Source organism: Gavia stellata, unplaced genomic scaffold (genome assembly GCF_030936135.1).
Source record: "Gavia stellata isolate bGavSte3 unplaced genomic scaffold, bGavSte3.hap2 HAP2_SCAFFOLD_44, whole genome shotgun sequence".
Taxonomy (NCBI): Eukaryota; Metazoa; Chordata; class Aves; order Gaviiformes; family Gaviidae; genus Gavia; species Gavia stellata.
Genome location: NW_026777121.1, coordinates 865,548 through 884,861, shown reverse-complemented (window position 1 = coordinate 884,861; position 19,314 = coordinate 865,548). Strand labels below are relative to the sequence as shown.

Here is a 19,314-nt window from a genome sequence, read left to right as displayed (position 1 = left end):
TACACACAGACGAGAACAGGCACAATAAAAGCTGCAGGAATCACGAAAACAAACGCTCGTGCTGAACGCACTCCGTCCGGTTTCTGAAAAGGAAAGTGCGTCTGTGGTCCAAGAATGTGCACCAGCCCCACTGGCCCCGCAGGGTTCAACCGTGTCCCCAGAGCAACACGGTTTGTCACGGCAGGATGGTGAAGAATTGATAAGAAGCGGGAGGAGGAGCAAAGAAAAATGAAAACAAATTGAAAAGTCATTAATTTCATTGGAAAATGAAATCATGTTATTTCAACTCGTGAGTGAAATTTCCATTCCCACCCAAAAAAATACTTGAAAAAAGAAATGATCCAATAGTTTGGGTGTATTCAGGCAACCACAACAAAAAATGACAACAAAGAGGGGGCTGTGCAAAAAGAGCAACAAATCAGTTTCCTTCTCTGACAGCGGAACAGCTTGTCAAGGGCAGGTACCTGGATGTGGACTCCAGAAAGCCTCCACACCCTCGCACCTGGTGTTCCCATAAGCAGGCTAACGGAGGTTAGTCTCGATCAAATCACTGAGGGCTGATGGAATACTGCTCCCAGAGTCATGCCTGGGCTGGGGTCTCTGCTGACACAGTGTCCGTTTCTGAGGATCACCGTTCCAAAGAGATACATGCCTATCAGAGGCACCTGGAGAATACGACTAAGAAGGATGAGGCTTTTGGAAAACATGGTCTCTGAAGAAGGATTAATCACAGGGTGAATGGACTTCTTGTTTAAGGTCAGGAAGAGAAGGCAGAAGAGAGCTGTGTAAGGGCTTCAAAGAAAAGGCTAGTAGCTCCTGAGACCTGCTTCAAGAGCCATTCACAGGATACCCCCACAGCATACCGAGTGTTTGTGCTTGGGGAAGGTTACGGTCACAGAAATCATCAGACCCTGTAAAAAACACCAACTGGATTCTTTCTGTATGAAACAGCTTTGGCAAACAGTAAGCCACCGGCCAGCAGAAGCTGATATTCTCTGAATGCAGAACAGCTGCCCATCGTGAAGGTTTCGATTTTCAATATGTACAATTTTTGAGAGAAACTTCTGACACACAATTGGCAAAAGATTATCCTGCAGCCAAAAGCAGCCCAATGCCAGCTTGCAGCAATGTCCGCTTTATTTGAAGCGGAGAACATTTGGCACCCAACCGAAAAGCTTGACTGCCCAAAGAAGTGCCAAATTCACATGGCTCCAGTCATCTGCCCATCTTATACTAAAACGTTCTAACTCAACACAGGCCAGATTTCCTTCTAGAAAGCTCAGGAAAGTGGTGAACACGCTGAAGCCAAGATCTTCCAACAAAGTCTTTAGAAACCACAGAGCCACAGTTACAGGTTTTTCCCACAGTCTGTTTGTTACACGTGTGCAAAAATACAGTGATCAGCTGTATTTGAGCTCTTTTTCAGCTTTGTGGTGAACTGAACACATTTCCAGGGATGTACATGCATGGAAAGAGGTACTACTGCAATTACAGCCAATATACCGTAACTGTTGTTGCAAGGTTACCAGTGGTACGCTGGCGTAGTATGGGGCTGTGTTTTGGATTTGTGCTGGAAACAGTGTTGATAAAGCAGGGATGTTTTAGTTACTGCTAAGCAGTGCTTACACAGAGTCAAGTGCTTTTCTGCTTCTCACACCGCCCCACCAGCGAGTAGGCTGGGGGTGCACAAAAAGTTGGGAGGCGACACAGCTGGGACAGCTGACCCCAACTGACCAAAGGGATATTCCATACCATAGGACGTCATGCTCAGCATATAAAGCTGGGGGAAGAAGAAGGAAGGGGGGGACGTGCGGGGTGATGGCATTTGTCTTCCCAAGTAGCCGTTACGCGTGATGGAGCCCTGCTTTCCTGGAGATGGCTGAACACCTGCCTGCCGGTGGGAAGTAGTGAACGCATTCCTTGTGTTGCTTTGCTTGCCTGCGCAGCTTTTGCTTCACCTATTGAACTGTCTTTATCTCAAGCCGCGAGTTTTCTCACTTTTACCCTTCCAATTCTCTCCCCCATCCCACCCGGGGGGAGTGAGCGAGTGGCTGGGTGGTGCTTAGTTGCCAACTGGGGTTAAACCACGACATCCATGGCTTTGGTAAATCCTGTATCAGCCTCATCTCCTCAGTCTACCTTCTAGAGCTGTATGGTGGAGCCTTGCTCCCATGCTGGAGTGCAGGGCAGTCACGGGAGGAAAGCAGGAGCCAGCCCCGTGCGTTGCGTTTGCTGCGCGGGGCTAGGTCCCTGGAGGCTAGAGGGCATTGGCCGGTCCGGTTCCAGCAGGGCGATGTCGTTCCTCTGCGTGATGTTACTGTAGTGCTCGTGAACCAGTAGCCGCTTGATATTGCGCACTTGGGCCTCAGGGCCCAGCTGAGTCAACCGGGTGGCCCCGATCACCACGTGCCACATGGTGATGTGCCGGGAAGGCAGAGGGAGAGAGGGGTCAGAGGGAGCGGAGCCATGTGCTGCAGCAGCCCAGCAGTTCCCTGCCTCCTGCTTCATAATGGAAAGGGGAAAGCAGCCCTAGGGAGGGTGCGAGTGCCCTGGCACGCCTTAGGCACAAGGAATGTCGAGCTGGAGGCTGCTAGAAAGCAGTGGCACATCCCAGCCTTCTCCCAGTGCCTTAAATATTAGCAAGGGAAGTAAGTTCAACTAAAATCCATGGCTGGATGTCAAACTACTTACCCAGTGGTTGGCACAGACCTTGGGTCTTTCCAGCTCTGTATCTCCTCTTGCTCATGAACTAGCCCAGCTTCAAGCTCAAGAGCAACTTGCCCGCGCAGCCAGTGCTCCCACCAGTAGCTGGCCCTAGACACTTGGTGTCTCCAACCGCTGGGTCCCTGTGACCAGAGTTCCCTTCTGCCATTGCTAGCAGCCAGGCCCCTGGACCCACCCCCCACCCCCCCACTGGGTACAGAGTGAGGCCACACAGAAAAGGATTTGGGAGCGCTCTCAGAAAGAAGGTGGGACGGACTGTGGGGATTAGGCGCTGGGCTGAGTCAAAGAAGCAAACAAGTTGGCTTATGTGCACCTAGCTCCTTGATTCCCCACCCCCACCCCCTTCCCTCCATTTTCCGTGCTTATACATCCCCCTCATCTTCCTCAACGCCTCTTTCTCTGCCCTTGTCTCCTCCCAAACAAGGGACCTAGCCCCTTGCTTCTTTTTCCCCCCTTGCTCCCAGGTTTGCTACATCTGTGAACGGATTTGGTGTTGCAGGTGCTCTTAGCTAGGTCACCTTGGACTTCCACGGCATTACTGATGGGGTTTCCTGGGTACTGCTGGCCCTGCCAGATTCCTCTCCCCAAAATGAGCCCAACTCTCCCTTCAGTTATCTGTGAAGTGGGGCCACCTCTCCCATCAATCCCCCTCAACTACCCGTGAAATCTGGCTCTTCCTCATGGCACTGTAACTCCTGTCAGCTGCTCAGTCTGTTCGCTACGGTCAGCAATTTCTCTTGTCACGCTCAGGAGTTTCGCACAGGCCGTTCAGTGAGCTAAGGCTTACGCCAGGCCCTAGTCGGCAGCTTGTGTGCCTTAATGCACACCCCCAAAGTCGTCTGCATGTCCCATCATTTTTTCCCTATCCTCGTTCTAGCCACAGTGTGCCAGTCTTCTCCATCTCACGCTGGCTCTGAGCACCCTCCTCTCTGACCAGGCACGGTTTCAGCCCTTTTGAGTGGCTCTTTCCCTTTGTGCCCTACTTGACTGCCTGCGGCCTCGTTTTGCAGGCGCCGGGCGTGGAAGTCCTTGCCTTGCCCGGGAGACTGAATCGGACTGAAGCACGGTTAGCTGTGAAAATTGGCAATTTTATTGGAAGAACTGAGTCAGCTTCAGCCCTTCAGCACTGCCAAGGAAATGGCGGTGGTACGCTGCCGGCTGCACTGGATCCTGTCCATCCTGCTGCTCAGGCCTTTGTCCCCCTTAGGAACTGCAGGAGCTCCTGCACCCGAGTAAAGAATTGCACCAGCCTCTGGAGTGGAAATGGGCAGGGTGTAAACGTGCCCAATTGAGTTGGTATCGGTCTCGGCCTCTGAAAGGGGCTTGAGGTGAAGCCTGGCTGTGGCGTTGGAGTAGCCGATACTGCTGGGCGCAGTCCCATCTGTGCCAGGATCCAGTCGTAAAAGTGCTGCGTGGAGGTGTAGACTCCGGGCCGTCTTGCTCTCGCGCAGCCTTTCCCCCAGCTGGTGACTCCAACGAGCCAGAAGTAGTCTGCATTGTTATCTTTGCAGACGAGAGGACCACCGCTGTCGCCCTGCAGTGGAGGAGAGAGGACAAAGGTGTTGTTGGGTGGCCTCCGTCAGCACTACGGCTGGCTCCTTCTCTCTCACAGCACCTGCCAGAGCTGTGCTCTGCGGCACAGAAAGGCCCCGCTCAGGTGCCGGGGCCTACAGGAGCTTGTGTGGGAGGGGGTGGTGGGCCTGTAAGGTAGGGCTCTCTCTCCTCTCTGCACAGCGATCCTTCTTCACGTGTGGAACGCACATGCTCCAGGCTTGGGATGTGGAGCTGCGTGCTGCCAAGAGCACTGGATGGGCTTTGTGGGCAGAGTCGCAGGCCTCTGGGGCAAGGGGGGCACTGGGCAAGGAGCTGCAGGTGGGGAAGGGGAGGTGAGCCCCAGCAGCGGTGGGGACCCAGCGGTGGGAGGGTGACTTGCCAGGCAAAGCACGCGCTGGGGTCTGCGTGGGACGGTTGTGAGAGGGCTGCCTGTGCTGCTGGGGCTTGACTCGTAGCACGCTCCTACCTGGCAGGTGTCGATGCCACCCTGCGCGTAGCCAGCACACAGGTTGTGGGTGTGGATGGCCCCTCTGTACCACCCACTGCTGTTACAGAGGTTGACATCAATGAGGCGGACCTTGGCCTCCTGCAGGACATCAGTTGATCCTCCAGCTGCGAGCACAGAGAGGAATTAACACCAGGCAGCTCGTTGCCATTTCTCCTCCCCTGTGTGGGTGAAGCCCTTCCCTAGGGCTTGGCTTTGCACCTTGAAGGCACTGTACCGGTGGTCCCCTTGTGCCTCCCTTTGGGGAATGGCTCAGGCCCATCTCTCTAGAGGCATGCGTCCCCGCAGCCTGACTCTGGCTTTCGCCTCTGCTCTCAGGAAGCCCAACCCGTCTCCCCTGCGTGCCAAGCTTGCGCTCAGGACACGAGTACTTTTTGGGAACTCACATCTTGCAGTCGTGGAACCCCAGCCGCTGGCGTAGCAGGTTGTCAGCTCTGACACTCTCAGCGAGGCGTCGGGCACACAGGCAAGCTGGATGGAGTAGCTGCACTGCACAGGCTGGTCCAGTTCCAGCAGGGCGATGTCGTTCCTCTGCGTGATGTTACTGTAGTGCTCGTGAACCAGTAGCCGCTTGATAGTGCGCACTTGGGCCTCAGGGCCCAGCTGAGTCAACCGGGTGGCCCCGACCACCACGCGCCACATGGTGATGTGCCTGGAAGGCAGAGGGAGAGAGGGGTCAGAGGGAGCGGAGCCATGTGCTGCAGCAGCCCTGCAGTTCCCTGCCTTCTGCTCCGCAAGGGAGAGAGGCACGCAGCGCTAGGGAGGGGGCGAGTGCCCTGGCACACCTTAGGCACAAGGAATGTTGAGCTGGAGGCTGCTAGGAAGCAGTGGCACAAGCCCAGCCTTCTCCTGAGCAGTCTCTCAGCTGGGCTCTGCAGTACCCAGGCACTGGGCGGACTGCAAGGAGACGGGATGGCAGTAGCACGCGGTGCTGCGGACAGGGCACCTGCTAGTGTTGTGGGGATATCCGCGTTCCCTGGTCCTCCCCTTACCTGGCCTCAATGAAGCAGTGGGCTGCTGTGAGGACCCACTGTGGGCTGATGAGGGACCCTCCGCATGTATGCCCCGTGCCTGTTTTCCAGGGATCCTGGATGCTGACGATCCAGGGCCAGGCCCCTGGCTGGGCATCTGTGCCACCCACGACGCGCGACACGCCGTGCTGAGAAGCCATGGGCCGGAGTCCGCAGGTCCCTCTGGAAACAGAAACTCCTCATTACTGTCCTGCTCGAGGGCTTGCTGCTCTTCAGGCTACGAGTCAGCTGTCTTCCCTCTCCACAAGGCGTTGCGTGGACAGCAAGGCCAGGGAAGCCCGTGGGGCGTGCGTGCATCCGCCCCCGTTTCTGTTTTATCCCCGCAGGCCAGTTGTGCCAGCAGCGTGGGTGCTGGCAAGGAACTGAAGTTCCCAGGTGGGGTTCAGGAAGCTGTGGCGTGGCCACGGGGGACAAGCGGGCACCCTCCAGTGAAGCCCATAAGGGTTGCCCAAGCTCCCTGCCGGAGCCTTGGGCCACTTACTTACCCACAGGTGTCCCACGTGCCGTGCGCAGGCCCGCACAGGGCCAGCAGGACGAGGAGGCGGAGCAAATTCATCGCTGCCAGCAACACGTGGCAGCTGCAAGCACGGAGAGCTCGTCGCCACCAGCGCGGCAAACGACGTAGTGCCCGCAGTACTCGCGTTGCCCGCGGTGCCCTTGGTCCCGGGGCTGATGTCACAGAGTCGCTGGTTCCGGGTGCTGGGCGTGGTGGCCTCTCGGGGCAGGGGGGGCAACATGGGGGGGTTCCAAGCAGGAGGGGAGGCAGAAGCTGGCATCGGACGCCCCCGACAGTCGCTCCCCCCCCACCCAGCACTGAATGCTGTGCTTGTGGGATGAAGGCGTGCAGGCCCCGTGGCAGGCAGCAGCGCCTGCCTCCGAGCACTGCCTGCTAACAGGTGGCAGGAAAAAACCAAGTGGGGCATCATAGCCTCTTTGGGAAGTTCACTGCCACCCTGCTCCCTGCAGCCGTTTGCCACCAGCTCCTTCCCAAAAAGCATACGCCAGAGAACAGAACTGCTCCAGGCAGTAGGCACACGTCTGGGCATTGAAGAGCCAATCTGGTTATAGCCGCGGCAGGCAAGCAGTGATGTGCAAGCCAACTAAGGCAGGCGTACCCAAGCAGTGTCAGCCTTCCGGCACAAAGCCCCGTGAAACGCAGACGCAGCACAGGCCATCGTGGCTACGTCAGCCACAGCAACAGCCTCTGGCAGGCTTCCTGTCCTTGCTGTCTATGAGTTACGTTGCTGTTCTGGGCCAACACCGACAAGGGCAGTTGTGGCCCCTGGTACGCGTGGCCAAGGACACGCAATTTTAGGCTCTAGCCAGAGAAGGATGCTCCCGCTCTCAGCACCACACGCCATTCTCCATTGTGCTGGTTTTGGCTGGGGTAGCGTTAGTTTTCTTCTTAGTAGCTAGTATGGGGCTGTGTTTTGGATTTGTGCTGGAAACAGTGTTGATAAAGCAGGGATGTTTTAGGTACTGCTAAGCAGTGCTTACACAGAGTCAAGGGCTTTTCTGCTTCTCACACCGCCCCACCAGCGAGTAGGCTGGGGGTGCACAAAAAGTTGGGAGGCGACACAGCTGGGACAGCTGACCCCAACTGACCAAAGGGATATTCCATACCATAGGACGTCATGCTCAGCATATAAAGCTGGGGGAAGAAGAAGGAAGGGGGGGACGTGCGGGGTGATGGCATTTGTCTTCCCAAGTAGCCGTTACGCGTGATGGAGCCCTGCTTTCCTGGAGATGGCTGAACACCTGCCTGCCGGTGGGAAGTAGTGAACGCATTCCTTGTTTTGCTTTGCTTGCCTGCGCAGCTTTTGCTTCACCTATTGAACTGTCTTTATCTCAAGCCGCGAGTTTTCTCACTTTTACCCTTCCAATTCTCTCCCCCATCCCACCCGGGGGGAGTGAGCGAGTGGCTGGGTGGTGCTTAGTTGCCAACTGGGGTTAAACCACGACATCCATGGCTTTGGTAAATCCTGTATCAGCCTCATCTCCTCAGTCTACCTTCTAGAGCTGTATGGTGGAGCCTTGCTCCCATGCTGGAGTGCAGGGCAGTCACGGGAGGAAAGCAGGAGCCAGCCCCGTGCGTTGCGTTTGCTGCGCGGGGCTAGGTCCCTGGAGGCTAGAGGGCATTGGCCGGTCCGGTTCCAGCAGGGCGATGTCGTTCCTCTGCGTGATGTTACTGTAGTGCTCGTGAACCAGTAGCCGCTTGATATTGCGCACTTGGGCCTCAGGGCCCAGCTGAGGCAACCGGGTGGCCCCGATCACCACATGCCACATGGTGATGTGCCGGGAAGGCAGAGGGAGAGAGGGGTCAGAGGGAGCGGAGCCATGTGCTGCAGCAGCCCAGCAGTTCCCTGCCTCCTGCTTCATAATGGAAAGGGGAAAGCAGCCCTAGGGAGGGTGCGAGTGCCCTGGCACGCCTTAGGCACAAGGAATGTCGAGCTGGAGGCTGCTAGAAAGCAGTGGCACATCCCAGCCTTCTCCCAGTGCCTTAAATATTAGCAAGGGAAGTAAGTTCAACTAAAATCCGTGGCTGGATGTCAAACTACTTACCCAGTGGTTGGCACAGACCTTGGGTCTTTCCAGCTCTGTATCTCCTCTTGCTCATGAACTAGCCCAGCTTCAAGCTCAAGAGCAACTTGCCCGCGCAGCCAGTGCTCCCACCAGTAGCTGGCCCTAGACACTTGGAGTCTCCAACCGCTGGGTCCCTGTGACCAGAGTTCCCTTCTGCCATTGCTAGCAGCCAGGCCCCTGGACCCACCCCCCACCCCCCCACTGGGTACAGAGTGAGGCCACACAGAAAAGGATTTGGGAGCGCTCTCAGAAAGAAGGTGGGACGGACTGTGGGGATTAGGCGCTGGGCTGAGTCAAAGAAGCAAACAAGTTGGCTTATGTGCACCTAGCTCCTTGATTCCCCACCCCCACCCCCTTCCCTCCATTTTCCGTGCTTATACATCCCCCTCATCTTCCTCAACGCCTCTTTCTCTGCCCTTGTCTCCTCCCAAACAAGGGACCTAGCCCCTTGCTTCTTTTTCCCCCCTTGCTCCCAGGTTTGCTACATCTGTGAACGGATTTGGTGTTGCAGGTGCTCTTAGCTAGGTCACCTTGGACTTCCACGGCATTACTGATGGGGTTTCCTGGGTACTGCTGGCCCTGCCAGATTCCTCTCCCCAAAATGAGCCCAACTCTCCCTTCAGTTATCTGTGAAGTGGGGCCACCTCTCCCATCAATCCCCCTCAACTACCCGTGAAATCTGGCTCTTCCTCATGGCACTGTAACTCCTGTCAGCTGCTCAGTCTGTTCGCTATGGTCAGCAATTTCTCTTGTCACGCTCAGGAGTTTCGCACAGGCCGTTCAGTGAGCTAAGGCTTACGCCAGGCCCTAGTCGGCAGCTTGTGTGCCTTAATGCACACCCCCAAAGTCGTCTGCATGTCCCATCATTTTTTCCCTATCCTCGTTCTAGCCACAGTGTGCCAGTCTTCTCCATCTCACGCTGGCTCTGAGCACCCTCCTCTCTGACCAGGCACGGTTTCAGCCCTTTTGAGTGGCTCTTTCCCTTTGTGCCCTACTTGACTGCCTGCGGCCTCGTTTTGCAGGCGCCGGGCGTGGAAGTCCTTGCCTTGCCCGGGAGACTGAATCGGACTGAAGCACGGTTAGCTGTGAAAATTGGCAATTTTATTGGAAGAACTGAGTCAGCTTCAGCCCTTCAGCACTGCCAAGGAAATGGCGGTGGTACGCTGCCGGCTGCACTGGATCCTGTCCATCCTGCTGCTCAGGCCTTTGTCCCCCTTAGGAACTGCAGGAGCTCCTGCACCCGAGTAAAGAATTGCACCAGCCTCTGGACTGGAAATGGGCAGGGTGTAAACGTGCCCAATTGAGTTGGTATCGGTCTCGGCCTCTGAAAGGGGCTTGAGGTGAAGCCTGGCTGTGGCGTTGGAGTAGCCGATACTGCTGGGCGCAGTCCCATCTGTGCCAGGATCCAGTCGTAAAAGTGCTGCGTGGAGGTGTAGACTCCGGGCCGTCTTGCTCTCGCGCAGCCTTTCCCCCAGCTGGTGACTCCAACGAGCCAGAAGTAGTCTGCATTGTTATCTTTGCAGACGAGAGGACCACCGCTGTCGCCCTGCAGTGGAGGAGAGAGGACAAAGGTGTTGTTGGGTGGCCTCCGTCAGCACTACGGCTGGCTCCTTCTCTCTCACAGCACCTGCCAGAGCTGTGCTCTGCGGCACAGAAAGGCCCCGCTCAGGTGCCGGGGCCTACAGGAGCTTGTGTGGGAGGGGGTGGTGGGCCTGTAAGGTAGGGCTCTCTCTCCTCTCTGCACAGCGATCCTTCTTCACGTGTGGAACGCACATGCTCCAGGCTTGGGATGTGGAGCTGCGTGCTGCCAAGAGCACTGGATGGGCTTTGTGGGCAGAGTCGCAGGCCTCTGGGGCAAGGGGGGCACTGGGCAAGGAGCTGCAGGTGGGGAAGGGGAGGTGAGCCCCAGCAGCGGTGGGGACCCAGCGGTGGGAGGGTGACTTGCCAGGCAAAGCACGCGCTGGGGTCTGCGTGGGACGGTTGTGAGAGGGCTGCCTGTGCTGCTGGGGCTTGACTCGTAGCACGCTCCTACCTGGCAGGTGTCGATGCCACCCTGCGCGTAGCCAGCACACAGGTTGTGGGTGTGGATGGCCCCTCTGTACCACCCGCTGCTGTTACAGAGGTTGACATCAATGAGGCGGACCTTGGCCTCCTGCAGGACATCAGTTGATCCTCCAGCTGCGAGCACAGAGAGGAATTAACACCAGGCAGCTCGTTGCCATTTCTCCTCCCCTGTGTGGGTGAAGCCCTTCCCTAGGGCTTGGCTTTGCACCTTGAAGGCACTGTACCGGTGGTCCCCTTGTGCCTCCCTTTGGGGAATGGCTCAGGCCCATCTCTCTAGAGGCATGCGTCCCCGCAGCCTGACTCTGGCTTTCGCCTCTGCTCTCAGGAAGCCCAACCCGTCTCCCCTGCGTGCCAAGCTTGCGCTCAGGACACGAGTACTTTTTGGGAACTCACATCTTGCAGTCGTGGAACCCCAGCCGCTGGCGTAGCAGGTTGTCAGCTCTGACACTCTCAGCGAGGCGTCGGGCACACAGGCAAGCTGGATGGAGTAGCTGCACTGCACAGGCTGGTCCAGTTCCAGCAGGGCGATGTCGTTCCTCTGCGTGATGTTACTGTAGTGCTCGTGAACCAGTAGCCGCTTGATAGTGCGCACTTGGGCCTCAGGGCCCAGCTGAGTCAACCGGGTGGCCCCGACCACCACGCGCCACATGGTGATGTGCCTGGAAGGCAGAGGGAGAGAGGGGTCAGAGGGAGCGGAGCCATGTGCTGCAGCAGCCCTGCAGTTCCCTGCCTTCTGCTCCGCAAGGGAGAGAGGCACGCAGCGCTAGGGAGGGGGCGAGTGCCCTGGCACGCCTTAGGCACAAGGAATGTTGAGCTGGAGGCTGCTAGGAAGCAGTGGCACAAGCCCAGCCTTCTCCTGAGCAGTCTCTCAGCTGGGCTCTGCAGTACCCAGGCACTGGGCGGACTGCAAGGAGACGGGATGGCAGTAGCACGCGGTGCTGCGGACAGGGCACCTGCTAGTGTTGTGGGGATATCCGCGTTCCCTGGTCCTCCCCTTACCTGGCCTCAATGAAGCAGTGGGCTGCTGTGAGGACCCACTGTGGGCTGATGAGGGACCCTCCGCATGTATGCCCCGTGCCTGTTTTCCAGGGATCCTGGATGCTGACGATCCAGGGCCAGGCCCCTGGCTGGGCATCTGTGCCACCCACGACGCGCGACACGCCGTGCTGAGAAGCCATGGGCCGGAGTCCGCAGGTCCCTCTGGAAACAGAAACTCCTCATTACTGTCCTGCTCGAGGGCTTGCTGCTCTTCAGGCTACGAGTCAGCTGTCTTCCCTCTCCACAAGGCGTTGCGTGGACAGCAAGGCCAGGGAAGCCCGTGGGGCGTGCGTGCATCCGCCCCCGTTTCTGTTTTATCCCCGCAGGCCAGTTGTGCCAGCAGCGTGGGTGCTGGCAAGGAACTGAAGTTCCCAGGTGGGGTTCAGGAAGCTGTGGCGTGGCCACGGGGGACAAGCGGGCACCCTCCAGTGAAGCCCATAAGGGTTGCCGAAGCTCCCTGCTGGAGCCTTGGGCCACTTACTTACCCACAGGTGTCCCACGTGCCGTGCGCAGGCCCGCACAGGGCCAGCAGGACGAGGAGGCGGAGCAAATTCATCGCTGCCAGCAACACGTGGCAACTGCAAGCACGGAGAGCTCGTCGCCACCAGCGCGGCAAACGACGTAGTGCCCGCAGTACTCGCGTTGCCCGCGGTGCCCTTGGTCCCGGGGCTGATGTCACAGAGTCGCTGGTTCCGGGTGCTGGGCGTGGTGGCCTCTCGGGGCAGGGGGGGCAACATGGGGGGGTTCCAAGCAGGAGGGGAGGCAGAAGCTGGCATCGGACGCCCCCGACAGTCGCTCCCCCCCCACCCAGCACTGAATGCTGTGCTTGTGGGATGAAGGCGTGCAGGCCCCGTGGCAGGCAGCAGCGCCTGCCTCCGAGCACTGCCTGCTAACAGGTGGCAGGAAAAAACCAAGTGGGGCATCATAGCCTCTTTGGGAAGTTCACTGCCACCCTGCTCCCTGCAGCCGTTTGCCAGCAGCTCCTTCCCAAAAAGCATACGCCAGAGAACAGAACTGCTCCAGGCACTAGGCACACGTCTGGGCATTGAAGAGCCAATCTGGTTATAGCCGCGGCAGGCAAGCAGTGATGTGCAAGCCAACTAAGGCAGGCGTACCCAAGCAGTGTCAGCCTTCCGGCACAAAGCCCCGTGAAACGCAGACGCAGCACAGGCCATCCTGGCTACGTCAGCCACAGCAACAGCCTCTGGCAGGCTTCCTGTCCTTGCTGTCTATGAGTTACGTTGCTGTTCTGGGCCAACACCGACAAGGGCAGTTGTGGCCCCTGGTACGCGTGGCCAAGGACACGCAATTTTAGGCTCTAGCCAGAGAAGGATGCTCCCGCTCTCAGCACCACACGCCATTCTCCATTGTGCTGGTTTTGGCTGGGGTAGCGTTAGTTTTCTTCTTAGTAGCTAGTATGGGGCTGTGTTTTGGATTTGTGCTGGAAACAGTGTTGATAAAGCAGGGATGTTTTAGGTACTGCTAAGCAGTGCTTACACAGAGTCAAGGGCTTTTCTGCTTCTCACACCGCCCCACCAGCGAGTAGGCTGGGGGTGCACAAAAAGTTGGGAGGCGACACAGCTGGGACAGCTGACCCCAACTGACCAAAGGGATATTCCATACCATAGGACGTCATGCTCAGCATATAAAGCTGGGGGAAGAAGAAGGAAGGGGGGGACGTGCGGGGTGATGGCATTTGTCTTCCCAAGTAGCCGTTACGCGTGATGGAGCCCTGCTTTCCTGGAGATGGCTGAACACCTGCCTGCCGGTGGGAAGTAGTGAACGCATTCCTTGTTTTGCTTTGCTTGCCTGCGCAGCTTTTGCTTCACCTATTGAACTGTCTTTATCTCAAGCCGCGAGTTTTCTCACTTTTACCCTTCCAATTCTCTCCCCCATCCCACCCGGGGGGAGTGAGCGAGTGGCTGGGTGGTGCTTAGTTGCCAACTGGGGTTAAACCACGACATCCATGGCTTTGGTAAATCCTGTATCAGCCTCATCTCCTCAGTCTACCTTCTAGAGCTGTATGGTGGAGCCTTGCTCCCATGCTGGAGTGCAGGGCAGTCACGGGAGGAAAGCAGGAGCCAGTCCCGTGCGTTGCGTTTGCTGCGCGGGGCTAGGTCCCTGGAGGCTAGAGGGCATTGCCCGGTCCGGTTCCAGCAGGGCGATGTCATTCCTCTGCGTGATGTTACTGTAGTGCTCGTGAACCAGTAGCTGCTTGATATTGCACACTTGGGCCTCAGGGCCCAGCTGAGGCAACCGGGTGGCCCCGATCACCACGTGCCACATGGTGATGTGCCGGGAAGGCAGAGGGAGAGAGGGGTCAGAGGGAGCGGAGCCATGTGCTGCAGCAGCCCAGCAGTTCCCTGCCTCCTGCTTCATAATGGAAAGGGGAAAGCAGCCCTAGGGAGGGTGCGAGTGCCCTGGCACGCCTTAGGCACAAGGAATGTCGAGCTGGAGGCTGCTAGAAAGCAGTGGCACATCCCAGCCTTCTCCCAGTGCCTTAAATATTAGCAAGGGAAGTAAGTTCAACTAAAATCCATGGCTGGATGTCAAACTACTTACCCAGTGGTTGGCACAGACCTTGGGTCTTTCCAGCTCTGTATCTCCTCTTGCTCATGAACTAGCCCAGCTTCAAGCTCAAGAGCAACTTGCCCGCGCAGCCAGTGCTCCCACCAGTAGCTGGCCCTAGACACTTGGTGTCTCCAACCGCTGGGTCCCTGTGACCAGAGTTCCCTTCTGCCATTGCTAGCAGCCAGGCCCCTGGACCCACCCCCCACCCCCCCACTGGGTACAGAGTGAGGCCACACAGAAAAGGATTTGGGAGCGCTCTCAGAAAGAAGGTGGGACGGACTGTGGGGATTAGGCGCTGGGCTGAGTCAAAGAAGCAAACAAGTTGGCTTATGTTCACCTAGCTCCTTGATTCCCCACCCCCACCCCCTTCCCTCCATTTTCCGTGCTTATACATCCCCCTCATCTTCCTCAACGCCTCTTTCTCTGCCCTTGTCTCCTCCCAAACAAGGGACCTAGCCCCTTGCTTCTTTTTCCCCCCTTGCTCCCAGGTTTGCTACATCTGTGAACGGATTTGGTGTTGCAGGTGCTCTTAGCTAGGTCACCTTGGACTTCCACGCCATTACTGATGGGGTTTCCTGGGTACTGCTGGCCCTGCCAGATTGCTCTCCCCAAAATGAGCCCAACTCTCCCTTCAGTTATCTGTGAAGTGGGGCCACCTCTCCCATCAATCCCCCTCAACTACCCGTGAAATCTGGCTCTTCCTCATGGCACTGTAACTCCTGTCAGCTGCTCAGTCTGTTCGCTACGGTCAGCAATTTCTCTTGTCACGCTCAGGAGTTTCGCACAGGCCGTTCAGTGAGCTAAGGCTTACGCCAGGCCCTAGTCGGCAGCTTGTGTGCCTTAATGCACACCCCCAAAGTCGTCTGCATGTCCCATCATTTTTTCCCTATCCTTGTTCTAGCCACAGTGTGCCAGTCTTCTCCATCTCACGCTGGCTCTGAGCACCCTCCTCTCTGACCAGGCACGGTTTCAGCCCTTTTGAGTGGCTCTTTCCCTTTGTGCCCTACTTGACTGCCTGCGGCCTCGTTTTGCAGGCGCCGGGCGTGGAAGTCCTTGCCTTGCCCGGGAGACTGAATCGGACTGAAGCACGGTTAGCTGTGAAAATTGGCAATTTTATTGGAAGAACTGAGTCAGCTTCAGCCCTTCAGCACTGCCAAGGAAATGGCGGTGGTACGCTGCCGGCTGCACTGGATCCTGTCCATCCTGCTGCTCAGGCCTTTGTCCCCCTTAGGAACTGCAGGAGCTCCTGCACCCGAGTAAAGAATTGCACCAGCCTCTGGAGTGGAAATGGGCAGGGTGTAAACGTGCCCAATTGAGTTGGTATCGGTCTCGGCCTCTGAAAGGGGCTTGAGGTGAAGCCTGGCTGTGGCGTTGGAGTAGCCGATACTGCTGGGCGCAGTCCCATCTGTGCCAGGATCCAGTCGTAAAAGTGCTGCGTGGAGGTGTAGACTCCGGGCCGTCTTGCTCTCGCGCAGCCTTTCCCCCAGCTGGTGACTCCAACGAGCCAGAAGTAGTCTGCATTGTTATCTTTGCAGACGAGAGGACCACCGCTGTCGCCCTGCAGTGGAGGAGAGAGGACAAAGGTGTTGTTGGGTGGCCTCCGTCAGCACTACGGCTGGCTCCTTCTCTCTCACAGCACCTGCCAGAGCTGTGCTCTGCGGCACAGAAAGGCCCCGCTCAGGTGCCGGGGCCTACAGGAGCTTGTGTGGGAGGGGGTGGTGGGCCTGTAAGGTAGGGCTCTCTCTCCTCTCTGCACAGCGATCCTTCTTCACGTGTGGAACGCACATGCTCCAGGCTTGGGATGTGGAGCTGCGTGCTGCCAAGAGCACTGGATGGGCTTTGTGGGCAGAGTCGCAGGCCTCTGGGGCAAGGGGGGCACTGGGCAAGGAGCTGCAGGTGGGGAAGGGGAGGTGAGCCCCAGCAGCGGTGGGGACCCAGCGGTGGGAGGGTGACTTGCCAGGCAAAGCACGCGCTGGGGTCTGTGTGGGACGGTTGTGAGAGGGCTGCCTGTGCTGCTGGGGCTTGACTCGTAGCACGCTCCTACCTGGCAGGTGTCGATGCCACCCTGCGCGTAGCCAGCACACAGGTTGTGGGTGTGGATGGCCCCTCTGTACCACCCGCTGCTGTTACAGAGGTTGACATCAATGAGGCGGACCTTGGCCTCCTGCAGGACATCAGTTGATCCTCCAGCTGCGAGCACAGAGAGGAATTAACACCAGGCAGCTCGTTGCCATTTCTCCTCCCCTGTGTGGGTGAAGCCCTTCCCTAGGGCTTGGCTTTGCACCTTGAAGGCACTGTACCGGTGGTCCCCTTGTGCCTCCCTTTGGGGAATGGCTCAGGCCCATCTCTCTAGAGGCATGCGTCCCCGCAGCCTGACTCTGGCTTTCGCCTCTGCTCTCAGGAAGCCCAACCCGTCTCCCCTGCGTGCCAAGCTTGCGCTCAGGACACGAGTACTTTTTGGGAACTCACATCTTGCAGTCGTGGAACCCCAGCCGCTGGCGTAGCAGGTTGTCAGCTCTGACACTCTCAGCGAGGCGTCGGGCACACAGGCAAGCTGGATGGAGTAGCTGCACTGCACAGGCTGGTCCAGTTCCAGCAGGGCGATGTCGTTCCTCTGCGTGATGTTACTGTAGTGCTCGTGAACCAGTAGCCGCTTGATAGTGCGCACTTGGGCCTCAGGGCCCAGCTGAGTCAACCGGGTGGCCCCGACCACCACGCGCCACATGGTGATGTGCCTGGAAGGCAGAGGGAGAGAGGGGTCAGAGGGAGCGGAGCCATGTGCTGCAGCAGCCCTGCAGTTCCCTGCCTTCTGCTCCACAAGGGAGAGAGGCACGCAGCGCTAGGGAGGGGGCGAGTGCCCTGGCACGCCTTAGGCACAAGGAATGTTGAGCTGGAGGCTGCTAGGAAGCAGTGGCACAAGCCCAGCCTTCTCCTGAGCAGTCTCTCAGCTGGGCTCTGCAGTACCCAGGCACTGGGCGGACTGCAAGGAGACGGGATGGCAGTAGCACGCGGTGCTGCGGACAGGGCACCTGCTAGTGTTGTGGGGATATCCGCGTTCCCTGGTCCTCCCCTTACCTGGCCTCAATGAAGCAGTGGGCTGCTGTGAGGACCCACTGTGGGCTGATGAGGGACCCTCCGCATGTATGCCCCGTGCCTGTTTTCCAGGGATCCTGGATGCTGACGATCCAGGGCCAGGCCCCTGGCTGGGCATCTGTGCCACCCACGACGCGCGACACGCCGTGCTGAGAAGCCATGGGCCGGAGTCCGCAGGTCCCTCTGGAAACAGAAACTCCTCATTACTGTCCTGCTCGAGGGCTTGCTGCTCTTCAGGCTACGAGTCAGCTGTCTTCCCTCTCCACAAGGCGTTGCGTGGACAGCAAGGCCAGGGAAGCCCGTGGGGCGTGCATGCATCCGCCCCCGTTTCTGTTTTATCCCCGCAGGCCAGTTGTGCCAGCAGCGTGGGTGCTGGCAAGGAACTGAAGTTCCCAGGTGGGGTTCAGGAAGCTGTGGCGTGGCCACGGGGGACAAGCGGGCACCCTCCAGTGAAGCCCATAAGGGTTGCCCAAGCTCCCTGCCGGAGCCTTGGGCCACTTACTTACCCACAGGTGTCCCACGTGCCGTGCGCAGGCCCGCACAGGGCCAGCAGGACGAGGAGGCGGAGCAAATTCATCGCTGCCAGCAACACGTGGCAGCTGCAAGCACGGAGAGCTCGTCGCCACCAGCGCGGCAAACGACGTAGTGCCCGCAGTACTCGCGTTGCCCGCGGTGCCCTTGGTCCCGGGGCTGATGTCACAGAGTCGCTGGTTCCGGGTGCTGGGCGTGGTGGCCTCTCGGGGCAGGGGGGGCAACATGGGGGGGTTCCAAGCAGGAGGGGAGGCAGAAGCTGGCATCGGACGCCCCCGACAGTCGCTCCCCCCCCACCCAGCACTGAATGCTGTGCTTGTGGGATGAAGGCGTGCAGGCCCCGTGGCAGGCAGCAGCGCCTGCCTCCGAGCACTGCCTGCTAACAGCTGGCAGGAAAAAACCAAGTGGGGCATCATAGCCTCTTTGGGAAGTTCACTGCCACCCTGCTCCCTGCAGCCGTTTGCCACCAGCTCCTTCCCAAAAAGCATACGCCAGAGAACAGAACTGCTCCAGGCACTAGGCACACGTCTGGGCATTGAAGAGCCAATCTGGTTATAGCCGCGGCAGGCAAGCAGTGATGTGCAAGCCAACTAAGGCAGGCGTACCCAAGCAGTGTCAGCCTTCCGGCACAAAGCCCCGTGAAACGCAGACGCAGCACAGGCCATCCTGGCTACGTCAGCCACAGCAACAGCCTCTGGCAGGCTTCCTGTCCTTGCTGTCCATGAGTTACGTTGCTGTTCTGGGCCAACACCGACAAGGGCAGTTGTGACCCCTGGTACGCGTGGCCAAGGACACGCAATTTTAGGCTCTAGCCAGAGAAGGATGCTCCCGCTCTCAGCACCACACGCCATTCTCCATTGTGCTGGTTTTGGCTGGGGTAGCGTTAGTTTTCTTCTTAGTAGCTAGTATGGGGCTGTGTTTTGGATTTGTGCTGGAAACAGTGTTGATAAAGCAGGGATGTTTTAGTTACTGCTAAGCAGTGCTTACACAGAGTCAAGGGCTTTTCTGCTTCTCACACCGCCCCACCAGCGAGTAGGCTGGGGGTGCACAAAAAGTTGGGAGGCGACACAGCTGGGACAGCTGACCCCAACTGACCAAAGGGATATTCCATACCATAGGACGTCATGCTCAGCATATAAAGCTGGGGGAAGAAGAAGGAAGGGGGGGACGTGCGGGGTGATGGCATTTGTCTTCCCAAGTAGCCGTTACGCGTGATGGAGCCCTGCTTTCCTGGAGATGGCTGAACACCTGCCTGCCGGTGGGAAGTAGTGAACGCATTCCTTGTTTTGCTTTGCTTGCCTGCGCAGCTTTTGCTTCACCTATTGAACTGTCTTTATCTCAAGCCGCGAGTTTTCTCACTTTTACCCTTCCAATTCTCTCCCCCATCCCACCCGGGGGGAGTGAGCGAGTGGCTGGGTGGTGCTTAGTTGCCAACTGGGGTTAAACCACGACATCCATGGCTTTGGTAAATCCTGTATCAGCCTCATCTCCTCAGTCTACCTTCTAGAGCTGTATGGTGGAGCCTTGCTCCCATGCTGGAGTGCAGGGCAGTCACGGGAGGAAAGCAGGAGCCAGCCCCGTGCGTTGCGTTTGCTGCGCGGGGCTAGGTCCCTGGAGGCT

At 58.1% G+C, this 19,314-nt stretch overlaps 3 protein-coding genes across 3 annotated transcripts; all 3 read right to left on the bottom strand.

The window, feature by feature from the left end:
- Window positions 1-3,907: 3,907 nt before the first annotated feature.
- LOC132321760 (acrosin-like) lies at window positions 3,908-5,966 on the bottom strand (the record flags this gene model as incomplete). The annotated part of the gene is made up of 4 exons (XM_059835198.1): window positions 3,908-4,258; window positions 4,745-4,884; window positions 5,155-5,435; window positions 5,776-5,966. Coding segments are annotated over 4 exons (960 nt in total), but the record flags the coding sequence as incomplete, so codon positions are not given.
- Window positions 5,967-9,595: 3,629 nt separating this feature from the next.
- Window positions 9,596-11,651, bottom strand: LOC132321758 (acrosin-like; the record flags this gene model as incomplete). Its single annotated transcript, XM_059835195.1, has 4 exons — window positions 9,596-9,943; window positions 10,430-10,569; window positions 10,840-11,120; window positions 11,461-11,651. Coding segments are annotated over 4 exons (960 nt in total), but the record flags the coding sequence as incomplete, so codon positions are not given.
- Window positions 11,652-15,280: 3,629 nt separating this feature from the next.
- LOC132321727 (acrosin-like) lies at window positions 15,281-17,336 on the bottom strand (the record flags this gene model as incomplete). The annotated part of the gene is made up of 4 exons (XM_059835172.1): window positions 15,281-15,628; window positions 16,115-16,254; window positions 16,525-16,805; window positions 17,146-17,336. Coding segments are annotated over 4 exons (960 nt in total), but the record flags the coding sequence as incomplete, so codon positions are not given.
- Between the last annotated feature and the right edge of the window lie 1,978 nt (window positions 17,337-19,314).